Source organism: Gadus macrocephalus, chromosome 2 (genome assembly GCF_031168955.1).
Source record: "Gadus macrocephalus chromosome 2, ASM3116895v1".
Taxonomy (NCBI): Eukaryota; Metazoa; Chordata; class Actinopteri; order Gadiformes; family Gadidae; genus Gadus; species Gadus macrocephalus.
Window position 1 is genome coordinate 7,913,541 of NC_082383.1, and position 23,193 is coordinate 7,936,733.

At 44.7% G+C, this 23,193-nt stretch overlaps 2 protein-coding genes across 2 annotated transcripts in view; one reads left to right on the forward strand and one right to left on the reverse strand.

Moving 5' to 3' along the window:
- Positions 1-4,266, forward strand: part of srcin1a (SRC kinase signaling inhibitor 1a) — an 82,405-nt gene extending 78,139 nt beyond the window's left edge. Inside the window, exon 20 of the mRNA XM_060039091.1 lies at positions 2,452-4,266. Coding sequence (XP_059895074.1) covers positions 2,452-2,454 — 3 coding nt within the window. The 3' untranslated portion in view covers positions 2,455-4,266. The remainder of the gene's footprint in view (positions 1-2,451) is intronic.
- A 4,144-nt stretch (positions 4,267-8,410) lies between these two features.
- fmnl1a (formin-like 1a) lies at positions 8,411-23,163 on the reverse strand. The gene is made up of 25 exons (XM_060038811.1): positions 22,570-23,163; positions 21,190-21,273; positions 20,553-20,639; positions 20,312-20,385; positions 20,133-20,213; positions 19,819-19,962; positions 19,021-19,129; positions 18,401-18,477; positions 18,214-18,307; positions 17,483-17,557; positions 17,262-17,372; positions 16,582-16,731; positions 16,030-16,131; positions 13,776-14,376; positions 13,456-13,577; positions 12,941-13,143; positions 11,845-12,079; positions 11,646-11,714; positions 11,181-11,261; positions 10,796-10,925; positions 10,340-10,503; positions 9,877-9,978; positions 9,686-9,787; positions 9,148-9,262; positions 8,411-8,710 (listed from the first exon to the last, which is right to left on the reverse strand). The coding sequence occupies exons 1-25, from the start codon at positions 22,750-22,752 to the stop codon at positions 8,646-8,648; spliced, it is 3,360 nt and encodes a 1,119-aa protein (XP_059894794.1). The 5' UTR covers positions 22,753-23,163; the 3' UTR covers positions 8,411-8,645.
- Between the last annotated feature and the right edge of the window lie 30 nt (positions 23,164-23,193).

A 23,193-nucleotide genomic window follows, 5' to 3' on the forward strand; every position in this document is an offset into this window, starting at 1 on the left:
TGCACAATTATTACAATTGCTTTCCTCCGCTTCTGTGCAGACTGTTTTAGCGGAGGTGGTGTACGGGGGAGTTTAATGCCAATGCCATTTAGAAAATTACAGGTGCATTGAATTTCATCTAAGCCTATACATCGATACACATGTGGAAAATGTCAATGCAGGAGTCATTGGACATGGCAAAGTGGAGCTTTGGAGGTACAGGAGAACGTTATGAAGCAATTAGGCAAGACGTCTCTTTACATCCATCAAAACGGCTGACTGAACGAGCCAATAGGAATCAATGATTACACTTTCCTAGCTCTCTTGCTCTCTTTCTTCTACTTCCTCCCTCTCTCCATCTCTTTATCTGCCCTGTTTTCATATCTTCTTCAGAGTCAAGTCTCTCTGTCTCGCTCTCTCTCTGTCTCTCTCTGCCTGGGTTTATGTCCTTTTTAGAGTCAAGTCCCCCTCTCTCTCTCTCGCTCTCTCTCTTTCTCCATGTCTGTTTCTTTCACTCTCTCTTTCTCTCTCTCTGTCTCTGATGGAAAGAATGGGTAATCATATAAAAAAGAGGGGGAGAAAATTATGGAGAGAAGGAAAGAAATCATGGAAAAAAAATTAAGAGAAAAAATATAAAGAACGAGAAAATCAAGAAAAAAGTTGGAGAGAATGGGAAATCAAGAAGAAAGAGTGAGAGAAAAAAGGTGGAGAGAATGAGAAGATCAAATAAGTTGTTTTCTTTAAAGAGCCTGTGAACCCAAAACCATGTTTTAAACGTGGTAATATGTCTTATATGATCGTCAACATAGTAATCTATGTCATGCTTTCACTGGAACTGTAATAACACTGTGATTTAATAAAAAAGGGCTAAAATCCTATATACCATTCTCCGGTTAAACGTTCGCCTCTGCTGCAAACACAGGTGGCGTTCTTATCGTAAAGTGCTTTTTCCGAGGCACTCAGACATCACGAAAAGACCATCACCTGGTCGTACCTATTAGGTTAGTCAGCCATTTGTATTGTTGCTAAAAGCTAATCCAGAACGCCTTAGTTTAGGGTGGATAGTCCAAGTACAAGGTGGAACTGTGCAACATACCTTCTGCATCCAATTGCAGATTTTATTTTGGTCTGGACAAAGGTGTCTGCAATGTCTACAAGTGTATCTGTAAGGGATCTGGTAATTGTTATGTTCTATTCTCGTCTCGCCTTGCCAAACATTGATAGAAATATTTATGAATATTTATCCAAGGAATACATGAAAACAAACTGATTACATTTTTAGAATAGTCTTTATCTGAAATAAAATGCACTGTGGATTGCAGTCATTCGCTTCTTCGGCTCTGTCCTGGTCTCACACAGCCTCTGCCCTGTGGGCTGATTCTGGAGCCGGCCAAACGAAGGGCTCAAACAGGTATGGTTGTGGACCTACTTGATCCTGTGTTTCAGGGACGGACGAAAGAGATGCGGGGGGGGGGGGGGGGGGGGGGAAGAAATCCTCCACCTGAAAAGACTCCTTTGTAGCTAGCAGGTGCCTAGACTCTGGGTCGGTCCCGTGGCATTGCCCACTATGATACCGAAGAGTAGGCTACGCTAGCTAGCTAAGGGAAAAGGAAAAAGGAAAACATTGCACAAAGTTGCTGTGGGCCGTTACCATGGGGACAACAGCTCAGTCTCGATGAAACCCCTCCCACTCCTTCTCGTGAAAAATAGATGGCTCTATGGCCAAAAACAAAAGAGTGTTTTGCGCAGTGTTTGTTCTAGCCTGTCACCATGTTCCTTGTCGCCATGGTGACAGAGTCCAACGTTCATAGACACAAACGGCGGCAATCACTCAGTGATTCTGAGAAAGGCCTCGCCAAATCAACCGACTTTCACCCAATCAAACCCTGCCATCCGCCCATACCCTCCAATGGCCTGCATTGCCCCTGTCTTTGACCATGTAAAACAGACAACTAAAAATGTATGCTGTTGTGTTTTTCCAAGAGATACTCACCTACCGCCTGTCATCTACTGGCGCGTGTCACTTCCGCCTTTAGGGAGCGGTGCACACTGTGCATGCACCACGTCGCACCCTGCGCTGTTTGACACGTTGTAATGACTGCCAGTCATTTGAAAAGGCGATGTCAAAAGAATTGTGCTACTGTGGACAGCAGTGGCGGCGCGTCCCAACACATTCTCCTGTACTTTGACCCCCATGTCAGAGAAGACGCCTGCGTCGACGCCATTTATGATTCCTGCCGATCATAAATAATAACGGTCTCCTGTGTTTTGTCTCCTCTCTCCCCCCCCCCCCCCCGCCCCCCCCCCCCCCCCCCCCCCCCGCCGGCTCTACAACACCCGACCTGTCACCCGTGTGAACCTACCCGACCCCCTTGCCTGCTGTCCACCCACCCCCGCCCTGCCTGACCCCCCCTGCCTCCGTCCTCCTCCGTGCCACTGTGACCTTGGTGGTGGGGGGGGGGGGGGTTGCAGTGAGAGATGCATCCCAGCCTCAGCATCTTCAGCATCTTCAGCGCCTGACTGCAGAGAGACTGCGCACATTCATCAGCCTTGCTCTTATTCCCCCCCCCCCCCCCCCCCCCCCCTGCCACTCTCAGTTTTTTATACTTTTTGTCCCTTGGGGGGCCGGTCTTGAACCTCAGAACCTCCCGCTGTCACTCTCTCCCCTGTGTAGGTGTGTTTGTGTGTGTGTGTGTGTGTGTGTGTGTGTGTGTGTGTGTGTGTGTGTGTGTGTGTGTGTGCGTGTGTGTGTGTGTTGGTGCGTGCGTCAGCTTACGTCTGCATGTTACATTTCGCTGTGCTCTGATAGAAGAGTGAGAGAAGAGAAGAGTTTGTGTGTGTGGGGGGGGGGGGGGGGGGATTTGATGCTACCAGTTCATCGCTGGCATTAAAGAAGACACCACTTTGAGTTGACCACTCCTGTATGTACGCCCTCCCCCCCCACCTCACACTCCGGCACTCGCCCCGTTCCTTCCTCCGCTCCCGAAGGCCTCGGAGACCACCGTGGAAGCCCACCTGGCCGGGCGACTCGCGGGCTCCTTCTCTGAGCGCCTGCCCTTCGGACGGGTGGTCCTCCCGCCGCCCTGAGGAGGGGCTCCCAGGAGCCCGCGCTGTCCCAGCTCACGGCCACATCCAGCCAGGCCAGGGCGCTGCTGGCGAGCCTGTCCGCCAACGGCCTGAGTGCGGAGGCTCTGCTCCTCTCCTCGGCCCTCCGCCATCACCGCCGCCTGCTCATGGAGAAGGCGGCCGCCTCCTCCACCTCCTCCTCCTCCTCCTCCCCACCCACCCCTGCTCTGCCGGCGGCCGCCTCCTCCTCCTCCTCCTCTTCCTCGTCCTCCTCCACGCCCACGGTGCCGTCCACGTCCCCCAGCTCCTCCACCTCCGCCTCCTCCTCCAGCCCCCCCCTCCAGCCCGCCCTCCCTCTCCTCCCTGGGGGGGGAGGGGAGCAGCTGCAGCAGCAGCAGCAGGGGAGCAGGACAGCTCTGCCCCCCCCCCGAGGCTCCAGGGAGCAACAGGAGAGCCGGTTCCACCACAGGGAGCTGGAGGGTGCGAGGAGTGGATGAAGATAAGAAGAATGCACGTTTGAAGCACCAACACTTGGCAGATGTGAGGGAAATCCAATCACAGATAATGGAGTCAATGGAGATTTAGTGACGCACAATTAATGTTTGGTGGGGGCTAGGGGGTGGGGGGGGGGGGGGGGACTATTGAAAGCCTTACTTCATGTTGAACTCCAAAGACCGTTTGGACATTTGTTTCGTACCCCTGTTTTTTTTTCATCCCACCATGCTGGTAGATCTGATTCAATGAGAAAACTCCATCTTTACGTGTTTGTCCTACTGATCTCCTTCTTGGCTGTTTCTATTGGTCGGCGGATCTGCCACACAATCGTACTGCCAGTTTGACCACCCAGAAAGCACACAAATCGGCACAAAGCTCCCGCCCTAGGCTACTCCCATTTGATGGATTCTGGATGCTCACAGCAGGGATTGCCGGAATAGTCCTAAATGCACTTTTGGCCTTTGCTTCAATTGCCATAACTCGCTCCCTCTCGCTCAATGGATTGTTAGTGGACTAGCTGTACTATCTAAGCTGTAACTTGTATCATAGACTATAGAGTTGCAATAATCAACGAGTGAATACCCGTAATTGTATGTTGTACCAGAATATCAATATCAATTTAATTTATATGATGAAACGCCTCGCCTAACGTGAGCCTGCTCAGAAAAACAAAACAAAGTAAAAGAAAAAAAAAAGTGAATAATAATAATAACAATGATAATTGAAGTGGTTGTGTTCAAGCTGTTTTGTGGTGAAAAGGGTCTAAGGGGTGTTCTCGCATCTCCTGCTCTGAACTCTGGATCGGTGCTGAGTGTGGGTCCTCCATGTTTGTACACACGGCTGTGTTAAAGCGTTTACATGACCTCTGCTTTATCTCCACTGTCTCGTGTGCGCTCGCTGGGGTAAATCGGATCAGTTTGTCAATTCATCACCGCGTGGATCATATCTCCATTGCACTCTCGGTCCATTTCTCCCTGCAAAGCGAGGCCGCAGTATCAGAAGATTCCCTCTGAAAAAGGGTTCATGTTGAGGTATTTTCCTTCCTAAGGAGTTTAAAATCAAAAGTGGTCTGTTTTCAGAATCAAATTACTTTTTTTTTTTTTTTGAAAGAGCATGTTTGTATCCACTGGTAATATAATAGCACAGGTTTCTATATTATACAAAGCACTTGAAAAGTGAATAGGTGTAATCCCATTTATCCGATGACAGAAGAAGTCGACAAATGTAGAATTGCTGTACATTTGTATTAATAGGGATTTTATGACAATCAGGATTCCCCTCACTCATGCAGGTTTTGGTCTACCCTGCCATTCGAAACAGCAGAATCCCCACAAAACATCACAAAGTATTAGCACACATTGGTGACCCACACGTACACCTCACTATTCTGAAAATACGATCTTCGATTTTTCCCAATTGATGTCAAGTAGTCTAGTCCAGTCAAAAACAAACATACGATAGAGATATGTACTGCCACATTGGTATGGTAGCACGAAATTAAGCACAAAGTGATGCATTTTTAATGGCCTCCCTTGACTGAAGTTGGTCTTACATATTGCTGAAGATAGTTATGTATAAAATGTTATGTCCCCTAAAATAGAAACTCTTTATCCCATTTAACTAATTTATGAATCTAGTCTTAAACAATACGCACAACGCTACTGCAATGAAGTCGACACATAAAATAAAGCACACATTTACAACTCTTCATTAACGTGTACCTAGTATAAGCTGATAATAGAGTGATATGTCGTTACACTTAAAGCTCTCTGAAATGTGCTAACTAAACTTGCAGTAAAAGCCTATCAGTGTTCAGGCTCGATTTTTTTTTATTCGAGACAAGAAAGTCAGGCCTGTATTGAACACCAAAAGAACAGGAAAATAGACATTGTTTGAGAGCGAGTACGAAGGCTGGTTCTAAGAATAAGGCAGACTTTCGACTTGCCTCTAAACGGATGGTCTTCATATAAACAAGAGGAGAGGGAGTTCAAGGTTGTGTGATGGTTTCAGAACAGTTTCAGAACAGTGTTTCTTTTCTCCACCCCACCTGTTTCATTCCACCCTCGTTTTGGTTGGTTGAATTACCGCTCGACTAAAGGTTTTTCTAGGACAGCTGTTGACAGTTCTCCCTTGTATGAATCTACGTGGGCAATGTGCACCCCTGAACCAGACCGGTCTTCGTCTATGAGACCCTGTGCTTTGAACCATAGCCTTTATTGCATCTTTTCAAGCATTCATTCTCTCATAAGCCTTCTCCTACAGACCTAATACCTAATCAGTATTAGATCAACAGATACACTGACAATATAACCTGATTCAAATCCAAAGACTGGAAATGGGCACCAAGTGTTCACATCACAACTTAAGGAGTCATTCTAACGTGAAGCAGGCTTCAGACATTGACATTGTACAGGGGCACGCACACAGTTTACAAAAAATATTATACAAATATATAAATATATATACATAAAGCGGCAAGGCTCACAGCACAGCAATGCCCTGTAGTTATGTCCAGATCAGCCTTGCCTTTCCGGTTGAGTGAAACCAAATGAAATGAAATTCACTTACGCGTGTTTTTCCACACTCCACACTCCCAGAATCCACAGTTTGGCACATTTATGTTCTGGAGGGGTGGGGGGAGCAAGCGATGGATAGGGGAAAGGGACTTTGTTTTTGTTTTTTGTTTAAGCTCGACTACTTTTCGCTAAATATAGTCCAAGATGAACCTCTCCTCGCTCCTCTCCTCCCCACTCTCCTGCTCTCTCCTCTCTCTTCTCTCTGCTTTGCATAAAAGTGCTCTCTGGGATAATGTTTGAGTTTGGCTTGTGTGTTCCGGGCTGTGCTAGCGCCAAGGCTGCAGGCTCACCAGAGTGTGTTTTGAAGATGCCGATACCCCCTCCCCCCGCTGGCAATCGGAAACTCCTCCTCACTAAAAACTTGAAATGAACAGCGACGCAATGCAGAAAATGACACATAAATATATCTAGAGTGAGGTTGTTTGTTTATGATCCTATTATAGTTGTGGCGGAAAAAAGTAAAATAAAAATGTGATATACATACATAGACCTAGGTTGAAATATATAATGTCAAATGTTCTCATCTTTTGAGTTTTATATATATATTAGTGGCCGTTTTTTGTACAGATACTTTCTTTTTTTATGTCATCAAGTGAAGATAACACATTTCACATGGGTGGTCTGTTTATTCATACACAAGACATATTTTATATATGTATGATTTAAATATATGATCTGTATAGACAATACATACTCTCTGTAATATACGTACATACTTCCTCACTTCTTTTTTTACTTTAACTTTAGCCCTTTATTAGCCAGTAGCCCAGTTTTATTTCACTCCATTGCTGAATGCCCCCCGCAACCGCTCCGACTCTGAACAATGGTCGAGCATCACAGCGTTGCTCCATGAAGACACAGCAGGCTTACCAAGCAGGAACCAAACCTGTGCTATGGGGGCTTTCCTTCCTGCTGTATCGTTTTTGTTTTTTGAGACGAGAGGGGAATTCATTCCTCTCTCTATCGTTTTCATTTTGTATTTGACTCACTCCTATAACGGAAATCTAGGTGGTTCAAGCTGTATGCCTGAGGCTAGCCGTGAAACATGCACACTGTGGAAACTTTATGGTAGGTAGGAGGTGGGGTTTGATTCATTGTGAGAATCAAGGCCCTCTGATAGGTTGATGTAGACTTGTCTGGCTTTAATTCTCCTCTCTATTCCAACAAGGTTTGAGATGGATGAGGATGGATGTGAAGAATGTAGGTGTTGTTGATCGACAGTGGAAGCTTACAGAGGGAACCGACTTTCCCCCAGGGTCAAATGTTGTTATTCTTTGTGTTCCACAGTGAATTTACCAACAGGAAGTAACAAGACAACCGACAGGAAGTCCTTTAAACATAACCACAGTACAAACATGGATTAAGTCAAGGGAATCTTATTAATTTGTAATGTTCACCCGTTTCTTAAGACCAACCTTACGTAGTATGTGTATGAACTTTTTACATGAGTGTGTGGATGTTCCAAAAAACTTGGCATCGGAAAACATCAGTGAACAACAAAACAAAATCAATGTGTACATAGACCAAGTCATTCCTAGCAAGCTCAGCAATGTCTTGTCCAAAATTTTTATTAATGAAAAAATAAGACCATGGGTACTAAAGTATATACAAAAACAATGCATGTATAGTCTCAAGCAATTGCACGGTGCAGTTGAAAAATGTTGTCTATGTGTTATCAAAAAATATATGAGAGAAAAAGTTGGAGAAAATTAAGAGGTTTTTAATATAATGGTTCACAGGTGTAGAGAATGAAACATTATTCGGTGTCTGGGACACAGGCATGCTCAGTCTAATGTGTTGATGATGATGACGATGATGAGGAAGATGACGATGATATGAAGATAATGACAAAGATTGTGAAACTTAAGTAATGCGTGAATGGAAAGTATTAGAGCTTCAACGCACCCCAAACTTAAAAAAAAATCACCAACTGGTGTAACTCTTCCATGGAGGGATTTTCTCCCATTTTTTGTAGATTAGTGTGATATACGAACAGAATATTACCGAAAATAGATCTATCATATAAGAATATATAAAATTTAAAAAGCCTACCGATACTGGAGATAACTAATTTATCAGTGTGGATGCCATGATGTTCTGTGAGAAAAGTGTGTTTTTCTTTCCCTGTGAGAAGGTTGGCAGTGGAACTCTGCCTTCTTTTTGTACATAATTTGCTGTGTTTGTGTGTCTTAATAAAGTGCAGCTCTCTTGTACAGTCCTGGCGTCTGACAGCTTTTTGCCTCTTAATCAGGAAGGGGGCCTGTCGCCCATAATACAAAACAAGATTCATTGGCAAGGGATGTAAAAAAAACTTTATTTGTTTAAAATGCTCTTGATCAAGAAATTCTTAATTTAAAGCGCCCAATTCATAATATGTACATCATTCACAAAACCGAATTTGGCAGTATATATGTATAATGTCACCTGCAGCTTATCTTAAGTATAACAACAAACACAGTAGAAGAACAAGCACTCTACACAGTATCTACAGTACAACTCCAGATCACGTGTTGTGTTTTGAGTGCTGGTTCAGGGGTCCGGTTGCTGGGCAGGCCGCCGTGCGTCCGTCCTTCTGTAGGGAGTGTTCCTCAAGTCTAAAGGAAGACAGAAAGCAAACACAGATAAGTTCATTTACACAGAGCTGGAGCTTCAGTAGAACACAGTGTATGAACATATATTTTTTATATATTTAGAAATACAGGGAAATGTACGTACAACACAAATCACATTCATGAAATAATTGTACGTTTACATGTTCACGTATGAGGAATATCTCACGGTCTGTTGCTGATATAAGGCAAATACATAAAAGATACAACGTAAAACAACTTTAAAAGGATATAAAAATGAATTATAGATAAGTCAATGTATACCCTGATATGACTCGTCTACAGAGCAGCTACAACAACAAAGAGTATGATTGGAGGAGGAGGAGGAGGGGGAGGAGGAGTGTGGGCGGAGCTGGGGTTGGTGAGAAGTTAAAATTTGGGGGGAGGGGGGGGGGGGGTCGGGGGGGTCACCTGTGTTATACCTGTAATGATGTCCTCCAGGGCGCCGTCCTTCCCCTCGCGAACCTGAGGCTTCACCTGCCTCTTCTTCAGCTCGGCCATGAAGTCCATGGGAGGCATCTTCTGGTTCGTGGGTGACTGCCGTCGGTGCGGAGAGCGGGGTTCAATGGTGAGCAAAGTACAGGGTCCAAACACATGCACACGAGCCCTGACTAAGGAGTACATTACTTAATCTGTCCACACTACCTTCTGAGGCATTGCTTTTTTTTATTCACATCGTTTAAATGATTGGGTGCATAAATGAAGACAGCGGTTGTGAAGTAAACTAAAAAGGTTGTTTGAATGTGACCACTGTTTTCCTACTATTGATACATACTAATGATACCATTATGCCAGTTCAGTGATGTTGATGCTAATGATCCATGATGATAATGGCTGAACGTGAGGGAAATGGAGGCTACTAATTTCAAAAACTCGATGGCAAAAGTTATGGTCAACAACAGGAAAATAAAATAAAGGAACTGATGCAATAGTATGATGTCAATATTATTCGTGGGCTACCTTTGTTGAGCCAGCTTTTCTGGGAGAGGGAGAGCCTGAGCTGTTACTTTCACTGCTGTCCAACTCCGCTTTCTTCTTCTGCTCGTTGTCCTTCTCGGCTTTCTGCGATCCCACCCAACACAGAGACTCAGGAAACATACTGAATGCTACCATTATGAACCATGTGCAGCTTTAGCGCCAACCACACTGACCTTGTAAGCCTTCATGAAGCGGGCAAAGGTGGGGAAGAACATGGACGGCTGTGTGTTTTTGGGGTTCTCTCCAAAGTACTCCACCACAGAGCCATACGCCTCCTGAGAAAGACAAGAAAACACAAGACTGTGGATTAATGACGGTTTATAGTATTGGTTCAGAATTGGAAACTTTGCATCCTGGTGACTTCCAGTGAATGCAGGTCAGGGTTTCAAGACCTGCTCAACAGAGGTCAACGGGCAGTTCTGGGAAAACTGGTGATCAGACCCAAGACCTTTGGGCTAAATACTACTTCACCCTGTCCCCCGGCGTGGTTAGTACAAAAGATTTGATCAAACCAAGTGCTATTTTAAACCCATTTCTTGTTCTCAATTCGCCATGTTTAATACTTTGTAGTGCTGTTTGGCAAATAAAAAAGACACTATATGAATAAAGTGGATTTGAATGGAACTGGGCCCCAACCTGTGCCGTCTTGCCGTCTTTCACCAGCAAGGCCAGCTGGTTGCTGTTGGTCTTCACAAAGTCCTGCAGCACCTTGTTGTCCTCTTGCACCAGGAACTCCTTCTTGGTCATCTCCATGCCACGCTCCAGAGCAAGGATGTCCTGGAGGATGCCGTCCATTGACACTAAAATACGATGGCGTTAAGCGTTAGAATAAACAGGGTATTCGTCGCCTACAAGGAACATCGAAGGGAGGTCCTTTTTTGGGCACGGGCAGAAAAATAATTAAATGCATTTGAGACATATTTTTTTCTCTCTGATAATAACATCAAATAAATCACTTCAAATACGTTTTGGCATAACAGCAACTTGTATCAAGATAAAGTAAACATTTGACAATGGATCAGTAATTGTTCATTGGAGCTTGGCATGATTTTTTGAAAGTGAACAGATGCAAAACGGGTACATGTGTGTTACCCAGTGCGGCCTTATCCACAAAGTGCAGCTCCGTGTGGAAGGTGGCCAGGTCCGGGTACTTCTCCAAGATGACCTTGGTGATGAAGTGCAGCAGGGTCTGGGAACGGTCTGTTGACTTGGTCTCCAACAGCTGAGCGGTCGGGGCGGGGGCAAGCCGAACGTCAGAAGAAGAAGATGGTGATTAAAAAGGAAGCACTTAACGAGAAAGGGGCTCAATCAAGAAGGGAGGCTGGTGCGTCGAGCCGCACACGTAGGGGAATGCGCCCCGCCGTTTTCCTGCCATTTCCCGCCTCCCTACTGTCCTTTCCATTGCGGCTCAAAAAGACCATTTCAAATGTGTTTGGAGAGAACAAATGAACGCAAAATCAGGGAGAGAGAGACTCACGAGATCCAGGCTCTGCAGTCGGAAGCCACCTGCCGCGGTCCTCTTGCTGCTATTCATGTAGTTCCCGAAAGCCAGGATGATCTGAGAGAGAGAGAGAGAGAGAGAGAGAGAGAGAGAGAGAGAGAGAGAGAGAGAGAGAGAGAGAGAGAGAGAGAGAGAGAGAGAGAGAGAGAGAGAGAGAGAGAGAGAAAAGAAAGAAAGAAAGAAAGAAAGAAAGAAAGAAAGAAAGAAAGAAAGAAAGAAAGAAAGAAAGAAAGAAAGAAAGAAAGAAAGAAAGAAAGAAAGAAAGAAAGGTTTACAGTTGGTGTTAAAGCTAACTGATGTAATGGTGGTTAGGGTTACACATCATCTACTAGGGTAAGGGCTAGGAATAACCCTAACCCTACACCTAACCCCGGTGCTACATAATAATGTGCATTACCGCATAGCTTCCTTAAAACCCCCACCCCTCATACTCATACTCACTTCCAGCATTTTCTTCAGCTTGGGCGAGGACTTGATGGACATGGACGCAGATATGAGGGAGTCCAGTTGCTGTGAATGACACGAGACACATCGAGAAACCAGAGCAGACACTAAAGCCTGAACGTCTGCGCAGCAGCCCCCGGCGAATCAGGTTCAAGTCTGACAAAAATATGAAAAAATAGATGAAAAAAAAACGTACCGGCTGCAGCCGTTTCACCGTCTCGGGGAAGTTGCCCATGAAGGTGAGCGTGCTGATGCGCTGACTCAGCCGTGGGATCCTCCCGAAGCGGAGCATGAATCGATCTTCGTCCGTCAGCGCCTCTATTTCACGGCCCTCCTTCTCGTAATTGACCAGCAGCTTCATCTCGTAGTCCGACGGGATGAAGCGCTCCAGCAGCTCCAGGAAGTCCAGGCCCAGCGCCTGCTGGTTGTACCTGGGGGGGGGGGGGGGGGGGGGGGGGATAGGGAGAACCCACAAGGGACACACAGAGTTCAGTAGCTGGGGAGGACAGTATGGGAAGAACCCACAGGGACATACAGAGAGGTTGGTAGGAGGTGAGGACAGAGAGGCCCACAGGGACATACAGAGAGGTTGGTAGGAGGTGAGGACAGAGAGGCACACAGGGACATACAGAGAGGTTGGTAGGAGGTGAGGACAGAGAGGCCCACAGGGACATACAGAGAGGTTGGTAGGAGGTGAGGACAGAGAGGCACACAGGGACATACAGAGAGGTTGGTAGGAGGTGAGGACAGAGAGGCACACAGGGACATACAGAGAGGTTGGTAGGAGGTGAGGACAGAGAGGCACACAGGGTGTAGTGAGGACAGAGGGACAGGCTTTGGGGCTGCTACCTTGGAAAGACAGAGAGTCCCACAGACCGGTTAGTACCTGGTGAGGACGGTATAGGAGGAGACCAGAGAGACACAGAGACAGACACACAGACAGAGAGTATACTAGCTGACATACTGCTAAACTCACGCACGCACGCACACACACACACACACAAACACACACAGTTTAGTACCAAATGAGGACAGTATAGGAAGAGCCCAGAGAGACACAGAGACAGAGGTTAGTACCTTGTTAGGTCAGCACAAGAGGCACCCAGAGAGACAGAAAGTGAGAGAGAGTTAATTCTGCATGAACGGCATCCACTATGGCAGAAATTCAAACGAGCATCCACACGACAACTATTTACACCAACCAATTAAATCCCAACCAATTAAGCAATACGAAGGCAACAGATGTTAGAAGAGCCCAGCATTAGATGTTGAGAAGCAGAGGTGGTCCATACGTGTCGATGGCGACGCAGACGTCGTCTGGGCTCATGCCGGCCTTGCGCAGGGTGATGGCCAGGTTCTTGGCCTTGTTGGTGTCCATGAGAGAGATCTTAGTGGGAGCCTTCTGGGCCACCTTCACCTTCAGAGTGGACAGGTCGGACGGGGCACCCTGTGCCTTGGTCTTGAACTGCTCCTCAAACATCTCCATGTTGAGCTCCTGCACGTGAACACAAGAAGCCAACATGCATGTGGTTGAATTTGCGTCAGGGTTAAAATTAGGATATTTAAATTCATTTTTAATTAACTTTATAGTAAAGGCTTTATAGTTTGTAATTGTTTTTCCTGTTTTTTTTTCTTTTTTTGTAGTTTGTAGTTAAGGAGAATGTCTTGCCGCATTTAGCAGTAACATTTTTAATGTTAACTTCTAAGTCAATTTGGAAGAAAAAAAATTCTTCCACTAAATGTAAAGGTGATGCTAGGAATCGGATGATGGTTTTGGGGTCAAATCGGAGGGAAAATGGCAGCTTACATCCAACACCTGCTCGTCATCCAGCTCGTTAAAGACCGTGCCTGTCACCTGGTTGGGCTTCAGAGCCTGCCAGTTTAACAGTGGCATGCGGAACTTAGTCTGGATGGCCTTCCTGCTCTTAACTGTAGAGAGGGAGACAGAGAGACAGAGAGGGTTCGATAAAAAAGAGTCAAAAGAGGAAAAAGAGAGGGCAAAATGAGATAAAAAACTGACGGAGAGAGAGAAATAGAAGCAGACCAGGATAAAGGAGCAGTACACTTGGGATAGTCTATGATCATTTCATAATGTACTTTTTCACCCTTGAGATGGAGTCTCCTTACCGGGCACACTGTTTGGAGTGGGGGCCATGAACCCAGGTGGAGGTGGGGGCGGAGGAGGTCCACCACCGGGTGGGGGAGGAGGCGGGGGTGGTCCAACACCCGGTGGGGGAGGGGGAGGGGGAGGGGGTGGAGGCGGGCATCCTCCCGGACCTGGTGGAGGTGGGGGTGGTGGAGGGGGTGGGGGGGGGACAATGCAGGCCAACCCCGGAGTAGGTGGGGGCGGAGGTGGCGGAGGCGGGGCTGACCCGGTCCCACCCGGAAGAGGAGGTGGAGGAGGAGGAGAAGAGGTAGAATCGACCTCGTCGGCCTGTGGCTGGGAGGGCGGGGCCTGGACGTACTCCGTCACCGTGACGGGCACCACCTGCAGGTCAAAACTGCCGGAGGCCGTGCGCTCCAAGCGGATCAGACCTTTGTCCTGCAGCTCCTGCACCTTCCGCTCCAGCTCCGAGGAGGTGGAGGGGCCCGGCGGTGGGGAGGTGGTGGTGGTGGTGGAGGCCGGGCTGAAGCGCTCCTGTTCCTTCTCCCGCTCCCGCTCCAGCTCCTTCTCCCGCTCCCTCTGCTGCAGGAAGCTGATCTGGGAGCACGACTCCCGCAGGCTCTCCTGCTCACGCAGACACAGGACATAAAACACACAACGTGTTAACACATGCACGCACACACAGAACATGAACACACAACACGTCAACACGTGCTCGCACGCACACACAGAACACGGACACACAACACGTCAACACATGCCCGCACACAACGCATCAACATGCACACACACACACACACAGAACATCTGCACACAACACATTAACACATGCACGCACACACACACAGAGAACATAAACACACAACACATTAACCAATGCACACACACACAGAACATTAACGCACAACACGTTAACACATGCACACACACAATGCATTAACATACACACACACACAGAACAAACACACGCGTCAACACATGCACGCACACACACACACACACAGAACATAAACACACAACACATTAACACATGCACGCACACACATACAGAACATAAACACACAACACATTAACACATGCACGGACATATTGCATTAACACACACACAAACAGAACATAAACACACACAAAACATTAACGCAAGCACACACGCACACACAAAACACTAACACAAACAAATGCAAAAAACATAAAAAAAACCTTAACGCACATAAAACAAACACAAAAGCGTACACACATATACGAGTAGACTGACAAAATTACTTACATACACACACACACGCACAGACAGAATAGAGATACATGCATGCTTAAGGGGCTTAAGTTGACGACGACAATTCCTATTATATTCCTTGCAAAGTTGGATTAATAGCCGAAAAATAGTGAGATTCAACCAAGAAAATCCATTTCCATTAATTATATATGTCAAGTTAAGGTGTCTTTTCCCCGTGAAATTTTACGATTAACAATTTAAATGGCCAGCTCAACTCAAAAAAGGTCCAGTACAATGTGTTACCAAAAAGATATGGTTAAAGAAATGAATATGTCCTCTAATTAATATGGTACAGTTAATGGAGTTGCAAACAGTTTTGTTCGAGTGAGCCATTTTCATATCCATAGTGTGGCTGTCTTTCCCATTATAACTTAGAACATTATAAATTATAACCCAGGTAAAAGTAAGTGAGCTTCTGCTAAAGCCGCAGCTGACACACATCAAAACGTGTACATCAGAGAAAAGCCGTTTGGTAAAGCGAAGGTGCTGCCGTTACTCGTGGTCTTTGAATCTAACTGAAATGATTCACTGACAATGCAGCTCAGTAAGTTTCAGTATTGCCTTATCTCAGTTCCAGCACGCCTACTGTAAGAACTTTCGGGGAGATGGCTAAGAGGCTTGGCCGGAAACCAAGACCTGGTGGGGAGTTACGCTTTGTTTCCTGTCTCAGTTTAGAGGTATTCGACCACAGACAAACTAATTTGTGTGAGTCGCAAGCTTTCAGGAGGGGGTTACATTATACGGTGGATTTGATCAGACACTTTTTCTAAGAATGACGTTGTCCTGACCGGATGATTTAGCTTGTCTTCCCAGTTCACTTATTCTGGTTTTGATAGTAATAAGAAAACGCGAAGAAAGTGAAACGCCTTGTTCATTCGGATTTGAGCTAGTCTGCTGTCATACTTAGGATTACTTGTCTAATGTCTGAATTGTGAGACTATGTATTGCTTAATGAATGCTGGTGTTGGGTGAGTGAAAGCTGTGCATCGCCAACAGCATGCTACCATGAGCAGCTCAGTCGCCTTGGTAGACTGCAGTAGCTGAGCCTCCAGTTGGGCCACTCTCTCTGTTGCCTGTCCCTCCAGCTCCTGCAGCCTGCTGCTCAGCTGCAACAAAACAGTTCACAACAAGTGCATGTGTGAACACAGAGTGTGTCTGGCAGTGGCAATGAGGTAGTGATTTGGCATCAGTGTGTAAAAATTGTTTTTTAAGAATAAATAAAAATATAACATTGTGAAATTATTGTTTTCCCCGTTCTGCATCTGGGGGGTGTGTGAGTATGTTTTTTTTTTGGTGAGTGTGCATCCATGCATGTGTATGTGTGTTTGTTTGTGAGTGTGCATAAGCATGTATATGTGTATCTATGTGTGTGTGTGTGTGTGTGTGTGTGTGTGTGTGTGTGTGTGTGTGTGTGTGTGTGTGTGTGTGTGTGTGTGTGTGCATTCATCCATGTGTGTGTGTGTGTGTGTGTGTGTGTGTGTGTGTGTCTATTCAAGTGTGTTCGTGTCTATGCGTGTGCGTATGCGTGCGTGTGAGTGCGTGCGTGCGTGGTGCACCTCAACGTTGTGTTGGTGCAGTTCGTCCACATGCTCCATCCCCCCGTCTCTGCACTCTGCGTCCTCGAGCAGCGCCCCCACGTCACACACGTTGTCCAGGTAGGCCTGGATCTGCACCTGCAACTTCTCACTCTCTGTCTTGTTCAGCTTCTAATGCACACAGATGGACACACACACATGATCACACACAGACACAGATAGAAACAAAACACCACCCATAATCACAGGCAGAAACACACGCAAAGATTCAGATACTGAAACACACACCACACATCACATACAGAAACACACGCCACACGTAACTGAATACTGACACACAGAATCAGATACAGAAAAACACATCACACATAATCACATACAGAAACCCGCACACGGATTCAGATACAGAAACACACACTACACCTTATTACCTACTGACACACAGAATCACATACAGGAACACACAGAATAGTATACAGAAACACAGACACAGAAACCAGAAAAAAACAAAATCTGAAAAAACCTTGGGGCAGGATAGTGTCTAGGATGGTTAGGGGCACGACTATCTGAAAGCTTTTGGGTTCAAACCCAAAATGTGTTTGGTGATTAACGGACCCATCTGTCGGTCAAGTTGCTTCGGACAGAACACTACTAGTATTCATAGTATAAATTGTACATCATAGTCTCTGGTCCATCCTCACCTCCAGATAGTCGTCCAACCCCTGGTGGGTGAACTCATACTGCAGGTGGACCCGGAGGTTCATGTTCTCCACAGAGTGCACCACAATGTTTATGAACTGCATGCAGGCCACCTGGAGGCAGAAGGGGTGTTACGGTGAAAAATGGTTCGAAGATGGGCTTTGTGAGTCATTCGGTTTCGTGTCTGAATGTCTGCCAGACATTGTGGCGGAGCAAGACCCACCATGAAGTCGAGGTTGCTGTCGTCGTTGCTGAAGTGCTCCATTAGCTTCTCGAAGCGGTTCTTCTCCCGGCTGACCTGAAGACATGGGGAAGCAGAGGTTAGCGATCCGGGGGGGACTCAGAGTTTGCAACGGATGAACAAATCAGCGTAGAGAGTGTGGAGAACAGACAACTGATTAAAAGAGCTGAAGCCCCCACACAAACACACACACACATCATAAGGTTTGAGTTAATATAAGAAGTGTACATAAGAAGAGTGTTATTCTGGATATGAATATGACAATGCAAAACAAATACAGTAAGGTTTTCCACCGTTCTGAATATAAACCAAAAGAAGGTAGAAGTGTGACGTTGATGATCGTGATAATGGCAGCACAGCCCAAACATTGAAGAACACACATTGAGGTAATGAGTCATTCAGGAAGTAGATGTCCTACAGGTCTACATTCTGGATGTGATGCACTCTAAAAAAGATAGTGCATCACACTGAGTAAATCAAATCGAAAATGCTGCCGTTGAGTAAAGGCTGCTAAAAGGGTTCAGACACACACACACACACACACACACACACACACACACACTGGCATAACATACGAAGGAAGTATCATGCAGAGGATGAGTATTTGAGCTAAGGGAAGTCTGGACCGATGGAAAAAGTGAAACTATTTGGAGTCGCCAGGCACAGCGTGATGTGGAAACACGAAGTGGAGAGACACACACACACACACAAACCTCTTTGAAGTTGTCAAAGGCGGAGAGGATGATATCATGGCCCCCTCTCACGAGACACACGGCTGCCAGCAGCTCCAACACGAGGGCCTTGGTTCTGTCAGACAGAACAAAACGGTAACGCATGCTAATTCACACACACACACACCCACGCACACGTCGCATGCACACCTGCACCTCATAGACGTACCTGGGATTACTGCTGTTGAGGCCGAGAGTGATTTCGTTGACACAGCTGGCGTGGCTCATCACCTGGTTGAACCCGGACTAAGAGAAAGAGAGATATTGATAAGCATTCTCTCAATGGGAAGGTATGTTTATCAACTGTGCAGGAGCTTTGGCAGTTTGAAAACAGTGTGTGGCCGGCTGAATGTGGCATATCTATCTTTGATCTGTAAAAGTCCCTGCATGTTTCTAGTAGTAGGAAACTTATCTTGGGTACATGTTTTCAATTTGAATAATTTCACAGCAATCATTTCAGAATATCACAGCCATTCATCTTTGAAGGAACTGTGCTGAAAGTGCATTCGATTTTTTGGTGTATTTCAGAAAAATCAAGTTCACCTTAAAGAACAGTGACTGTTAGTATTATACTTACTGTTAGTAATTTTGATTTAAGTTTCAATAATTAACATTTAAACTAGCTCGTAGGTTAAGAATGACCTGGACACTGTAATTTGAGAGGAGGGGTATCCAGTTGGTTGCAATCTGCAACCCCACTGCTAGATGCCACTAAATCCTACACTCTGCTTCTTTCAATGATTAGGTATACAGACTCAAGGAAAGCGGAACATATGCCTCCAACCATACCTGATAATTCATGATAGCTCTCAGGCACATGATGCACACATGCACATCGTCTCTTTGGCTGGCCAAGGGGGACCTCTTGTGAATCCTGTTGTTTAAAGTTTTACTGATTCTGCAAATGGTCCAAAACAAAAATATACCAAACAGAGATATGTAAATGCATGAGCTTGATCTAGCAATTTAGCATAGAGAGACTAGAGTGGCTCCACATATCTGCACATATTTAGGTATGCAAATGCCACTGATAGAAACTTGGCAATTATAATAGGACCCCGGGTGCAATCTTAGTCAGGGGAGGCCCATGTGTAATTATGCAAGACAACAGACAAATCGGTCCATGTCAATTAAAGTTCAGAATCCCATTAATACTCAAGTACAGCACGCACATTCATCATTATTAATTAAAATGACATTAAGTCAAATGAAAAACAACTTTTTATGTGCCAAAGTGGAAATGTGTCTTCGTCCAAACTAGCAGCACACAAATGAAGCACTGATATAATATATCAATAGCTGACAGTCTAAATCTGAAAATCGAAACAAAATATTTAGACACTAACAATTATAAAAATGTACATTATTATTAGGTGCCCACTGTGAGCCCTGTCACTCCAGGTCAATAGACATATGGAGTTGAAGAACCTAATGTATATAATCATTGTATTTTTAAATCACTTACACAAGAACACAGAAAATGACACTGTGAGAGATGTGCATTATGGGAACCAAATGAAGGATTTCTTGGCCTCATTCAAGAAAACTCAGTGTTTACGCTACATAGCCAAGGCGACTCCATCGTACCTCACAGTCAGGGCCCGAGCTGCCCTGCTCATGCCATGGGATTGTGTACTGGAGCTGCTCTTATTCAAGTCTTCCAGCGACCTCTCCATCGATTTTGCTCTCTCTTCCGGGCCGCCATTGAACACTGAATCCACTGTGTCAAACCTGTGGTTAAAAGACGAGGCACACAAACAGGGCAAACAAACAGACATGTGTCAACTTTTTCAGAAAAATGCAACAAGTTTGAAATCATTTTGGGGAAAAACCTGGGACCAATTAGACCGACTAAAAAACAACATCCAGTCATCAAGAATGGATCATGTCTCCAGACTTACGTAGCCCTCTGTGCGTAGGACAGATATTCCACCAGAATATCTAAACCTCGGTTCTCCTCGTCAAGGAATTCCTGGGCCCATCTGCAGAGAAACACAAGGATCGAAAATAACAGACAGTGAATAGGTAGGAAAACATTGAAACCACAGATTAAAAAGAGAGGCAGGATGACAATGTTTACCCGATATGGTTAGTGCGCAGGGATATCTCCAGATCTTTAAGCACCTTTGTCGCTTCTTGGATCGACTTCTTGGACTGAAAGTGGCAAAACAGAAATATAGGTATTTTTAGAGAGTTATGTTGGATTGACAGTTGCCCAAAATATACTGGCAACAATACATTTATGAGGTTTACGAGTGCATGTGTGTGGATGCGTGCATCTGAGGCTGTGTGCATGTGTGCATGTGTGTGTGTGTGCCCACCTTGCGGGGCACCCCTCCTTGGTCCTGGTAGAAGCCCTTGATCTTGGTCAGATAAATTGAGGGGGGGCTTTTCACCTGAAAGCGTTCCTGGGTTGGAGGATCCACACAAGGCAGAGCACATTTATTGTGATTCAAAGTTCAACTTCTCTGGCATGTACAGACTGCCATCTAGTGACATGATGTTTCAGATGACCACGCTGTTTCCATGACAATGCATTAATGCCCCATGGTGGTTGTTATACGTATATAAGATGAAGACGTTATGCTATGTTCAACAAATGTTGACATAGTTGTTATTCATGTTATTCATGAGTTATTCATATAAGATGCTACAATTGCTCCATTAACATTTAATTTCATGACCTTTTATACAATTACCAAAAACAACCCAAAACACAAGTAGGGATCTCTGGCGTAACACTGCTAATTGCCATTTTCTTGCTGATTGGCTGAAACCATTGTACCCTTGCAATTTTATTGGTGGCAACTGGTCCACTGGCAGAAGATATAGTTGTTAAAGTTTGGGGTTGTCCTTAAGGTTGGGTTGTAGTTGGTTTGGTTGGTTGCCTTCCAATGATTAATTTGTCTGCTAACGGTTAAAAATATGTTGATGACATTATAAACATTCAAATCTTACCTGGTCGCAGACAAGCTCCCATTTCTTCTCATTGTCATACTGACTTAGAAGCTTTAATTTGTCTGGCGGCAGGTTTATGGAGCTCTGTAAAAAGAAGACAGGGGCTTTATAAACCTAAAAACTAACATTTACTTTAATTAAAATCTAAATTAAGTTATGATGCATGTTACATTTTATCAAATAGTACATGTAGTGTGTTTCCAGTTTAGTTGTTTGGAGCCATATCACTTTATTTTACTTGCATTTAATGGGTACATTTTTACGAAACACTAAGGTAGCCTTTATATTTGTAATGGTTTGAGGTGAAGTGTGAAACAGAATCAAATTCAATTCTTAAACACATTGTTTGTCATTGTAAGTAATTTCTCTAATTGTCAATGAGTACCGTCTGCTACCTAGTTTTATATAAGATCCTTCTGTTTATTTATTTTTGATAGAAGCACTTAAAAAAACAACAACAACATTGATGTCCTTCTGGTAATCCAGATGGTATTATTCAGGCCTAACTATTAAGGCACATCTTTTTTAATCAGCATTTTTTTCAATGAGCTGGTGGTTATAGAAATTATTGTGGTAAATGATTGATGTTTAATGTTGACTTTTGTTTTATGAGGAAAGTGCGTAATTTGATTTTTGTATTTTGCAAATATATATTTTGATGAAATAATAATGATAATAATAAAAATAATAATAATAATACTAACGAATAAAATAGGGTTCCCACTGATTTTGTAGGACCCCTAATAATAATAATAATAATAGTTCATATATATTTCATAGCGCTTTTTTTGAAAAACTGAAAGACCCATAATAGCAAGAATTAAATCACATTATAAAAACATTATGAAATAGATAGGATGTGAATTAAGGTCAAAATGTATATTATTATTTATTTTGATAAATAAAAAAAAGAGATAAACAAAGCTAAACATGATAGCAGGAAATGGCATTACCACATTTTGTACTTGAAACATATTGGTGGATGTCAGTTCTGATACAATTGAATTTTTCGCCAACTTTCCACTTCAAATTTGGCTAAAGAAAGTTGATTATTAATTTGCATTGCCTTGATTGAATGTTTTTTCAGGTGGGTGGAAGGAACTGCAAAAATAAGGATGTTGCAATGCTGGAACTGTCTTTCGGTCTTAAGTTCTCTTTCGTATAAGCTATCACAAGTTGCTCAACTTCCCCTTATGGGCAGCTGACCAACCTGTGGTGCATGAGCAAACGAAATTGTCTAAGTCACAACTTAATTCATGTAAATAGTTTAAGGCAAAAAAAACGGAAAAAAAGACACGAAAACGACTGTAAAAATAACAGGCCGAATTTAATGACTGGGCCACACGTTTTGCACCCTGGCCACATGTTTCAGTTACTCACCAGAACCATGTTGAAGCGTTCGTCCAGTTCATCTTCTGGTGGCATGGGCAGCTTCAAGGGAGCTGTTTTTTTCTTTTTTGGACTGGGCGTGGGGTCGCTCATGTCCCCTACCTCCACAGGGCTCCTGACGTCCCGGCCCTCCCCGCGGTCCTGCTCCAGGGCCCCGGCAGCCACATTCCCCATCACTAATCTCCACAAGTAATCCAGGAGGAAAACGTTAGGGACTCCTTTAACTGAGAATTTAGTCTAATGCTGTACTAAGTGACCCACAAAAGTACACCACTTCACTCAAACCATCTCATATGCTAAGTTCAGGTTTTAAATCCAAGTAAGTCGTGTCCTTTGACCATTTTAGGGTTCCTAGAGAGCTGGACTTCAATTCTTCATTCCACCTATCCTAATCCTGAGCAGAAGCCAATGATGTTTGTCCTTGTATCATCTCTGGAAACCCGTACCTCTGTTTCGGACTAGTCTACAGCAAAGGACAACCTTATAGGCAGCCTTCAACTTGTGCAATGTGTCTTCACCAACTAGGCTACTAACTACAACTGAACCACTGCTTCTATGGTAACATAAAGAACACAGTGTGAGAGGAAGGAGTGCACTTTTGATACAGCTCAGAAA

Coding starts and splice junctions, on each gene's coding strand:
- fmnl1a (XM_060038811.1), bottom strand. CDS start 22,752: ATGGGGAATGTGGCTGCCGGGGCCCTGGAGCAGGACCGCGGGGAGGGC. Junction 13,144..13,455: donor ATGACGAGCAGGTGTTGGAT/GTAAGCTGCCAT, acceptor GTTCACGTGCAG/GAGCTCAACATGGAGATGTT. Junction 8,711..9,147: donor CCTGGAGGACATCATTACAG/GTATAACACAGG, acceptor GTCTTCCTTTAG/ACTTGAGGAACACTCCCTAC.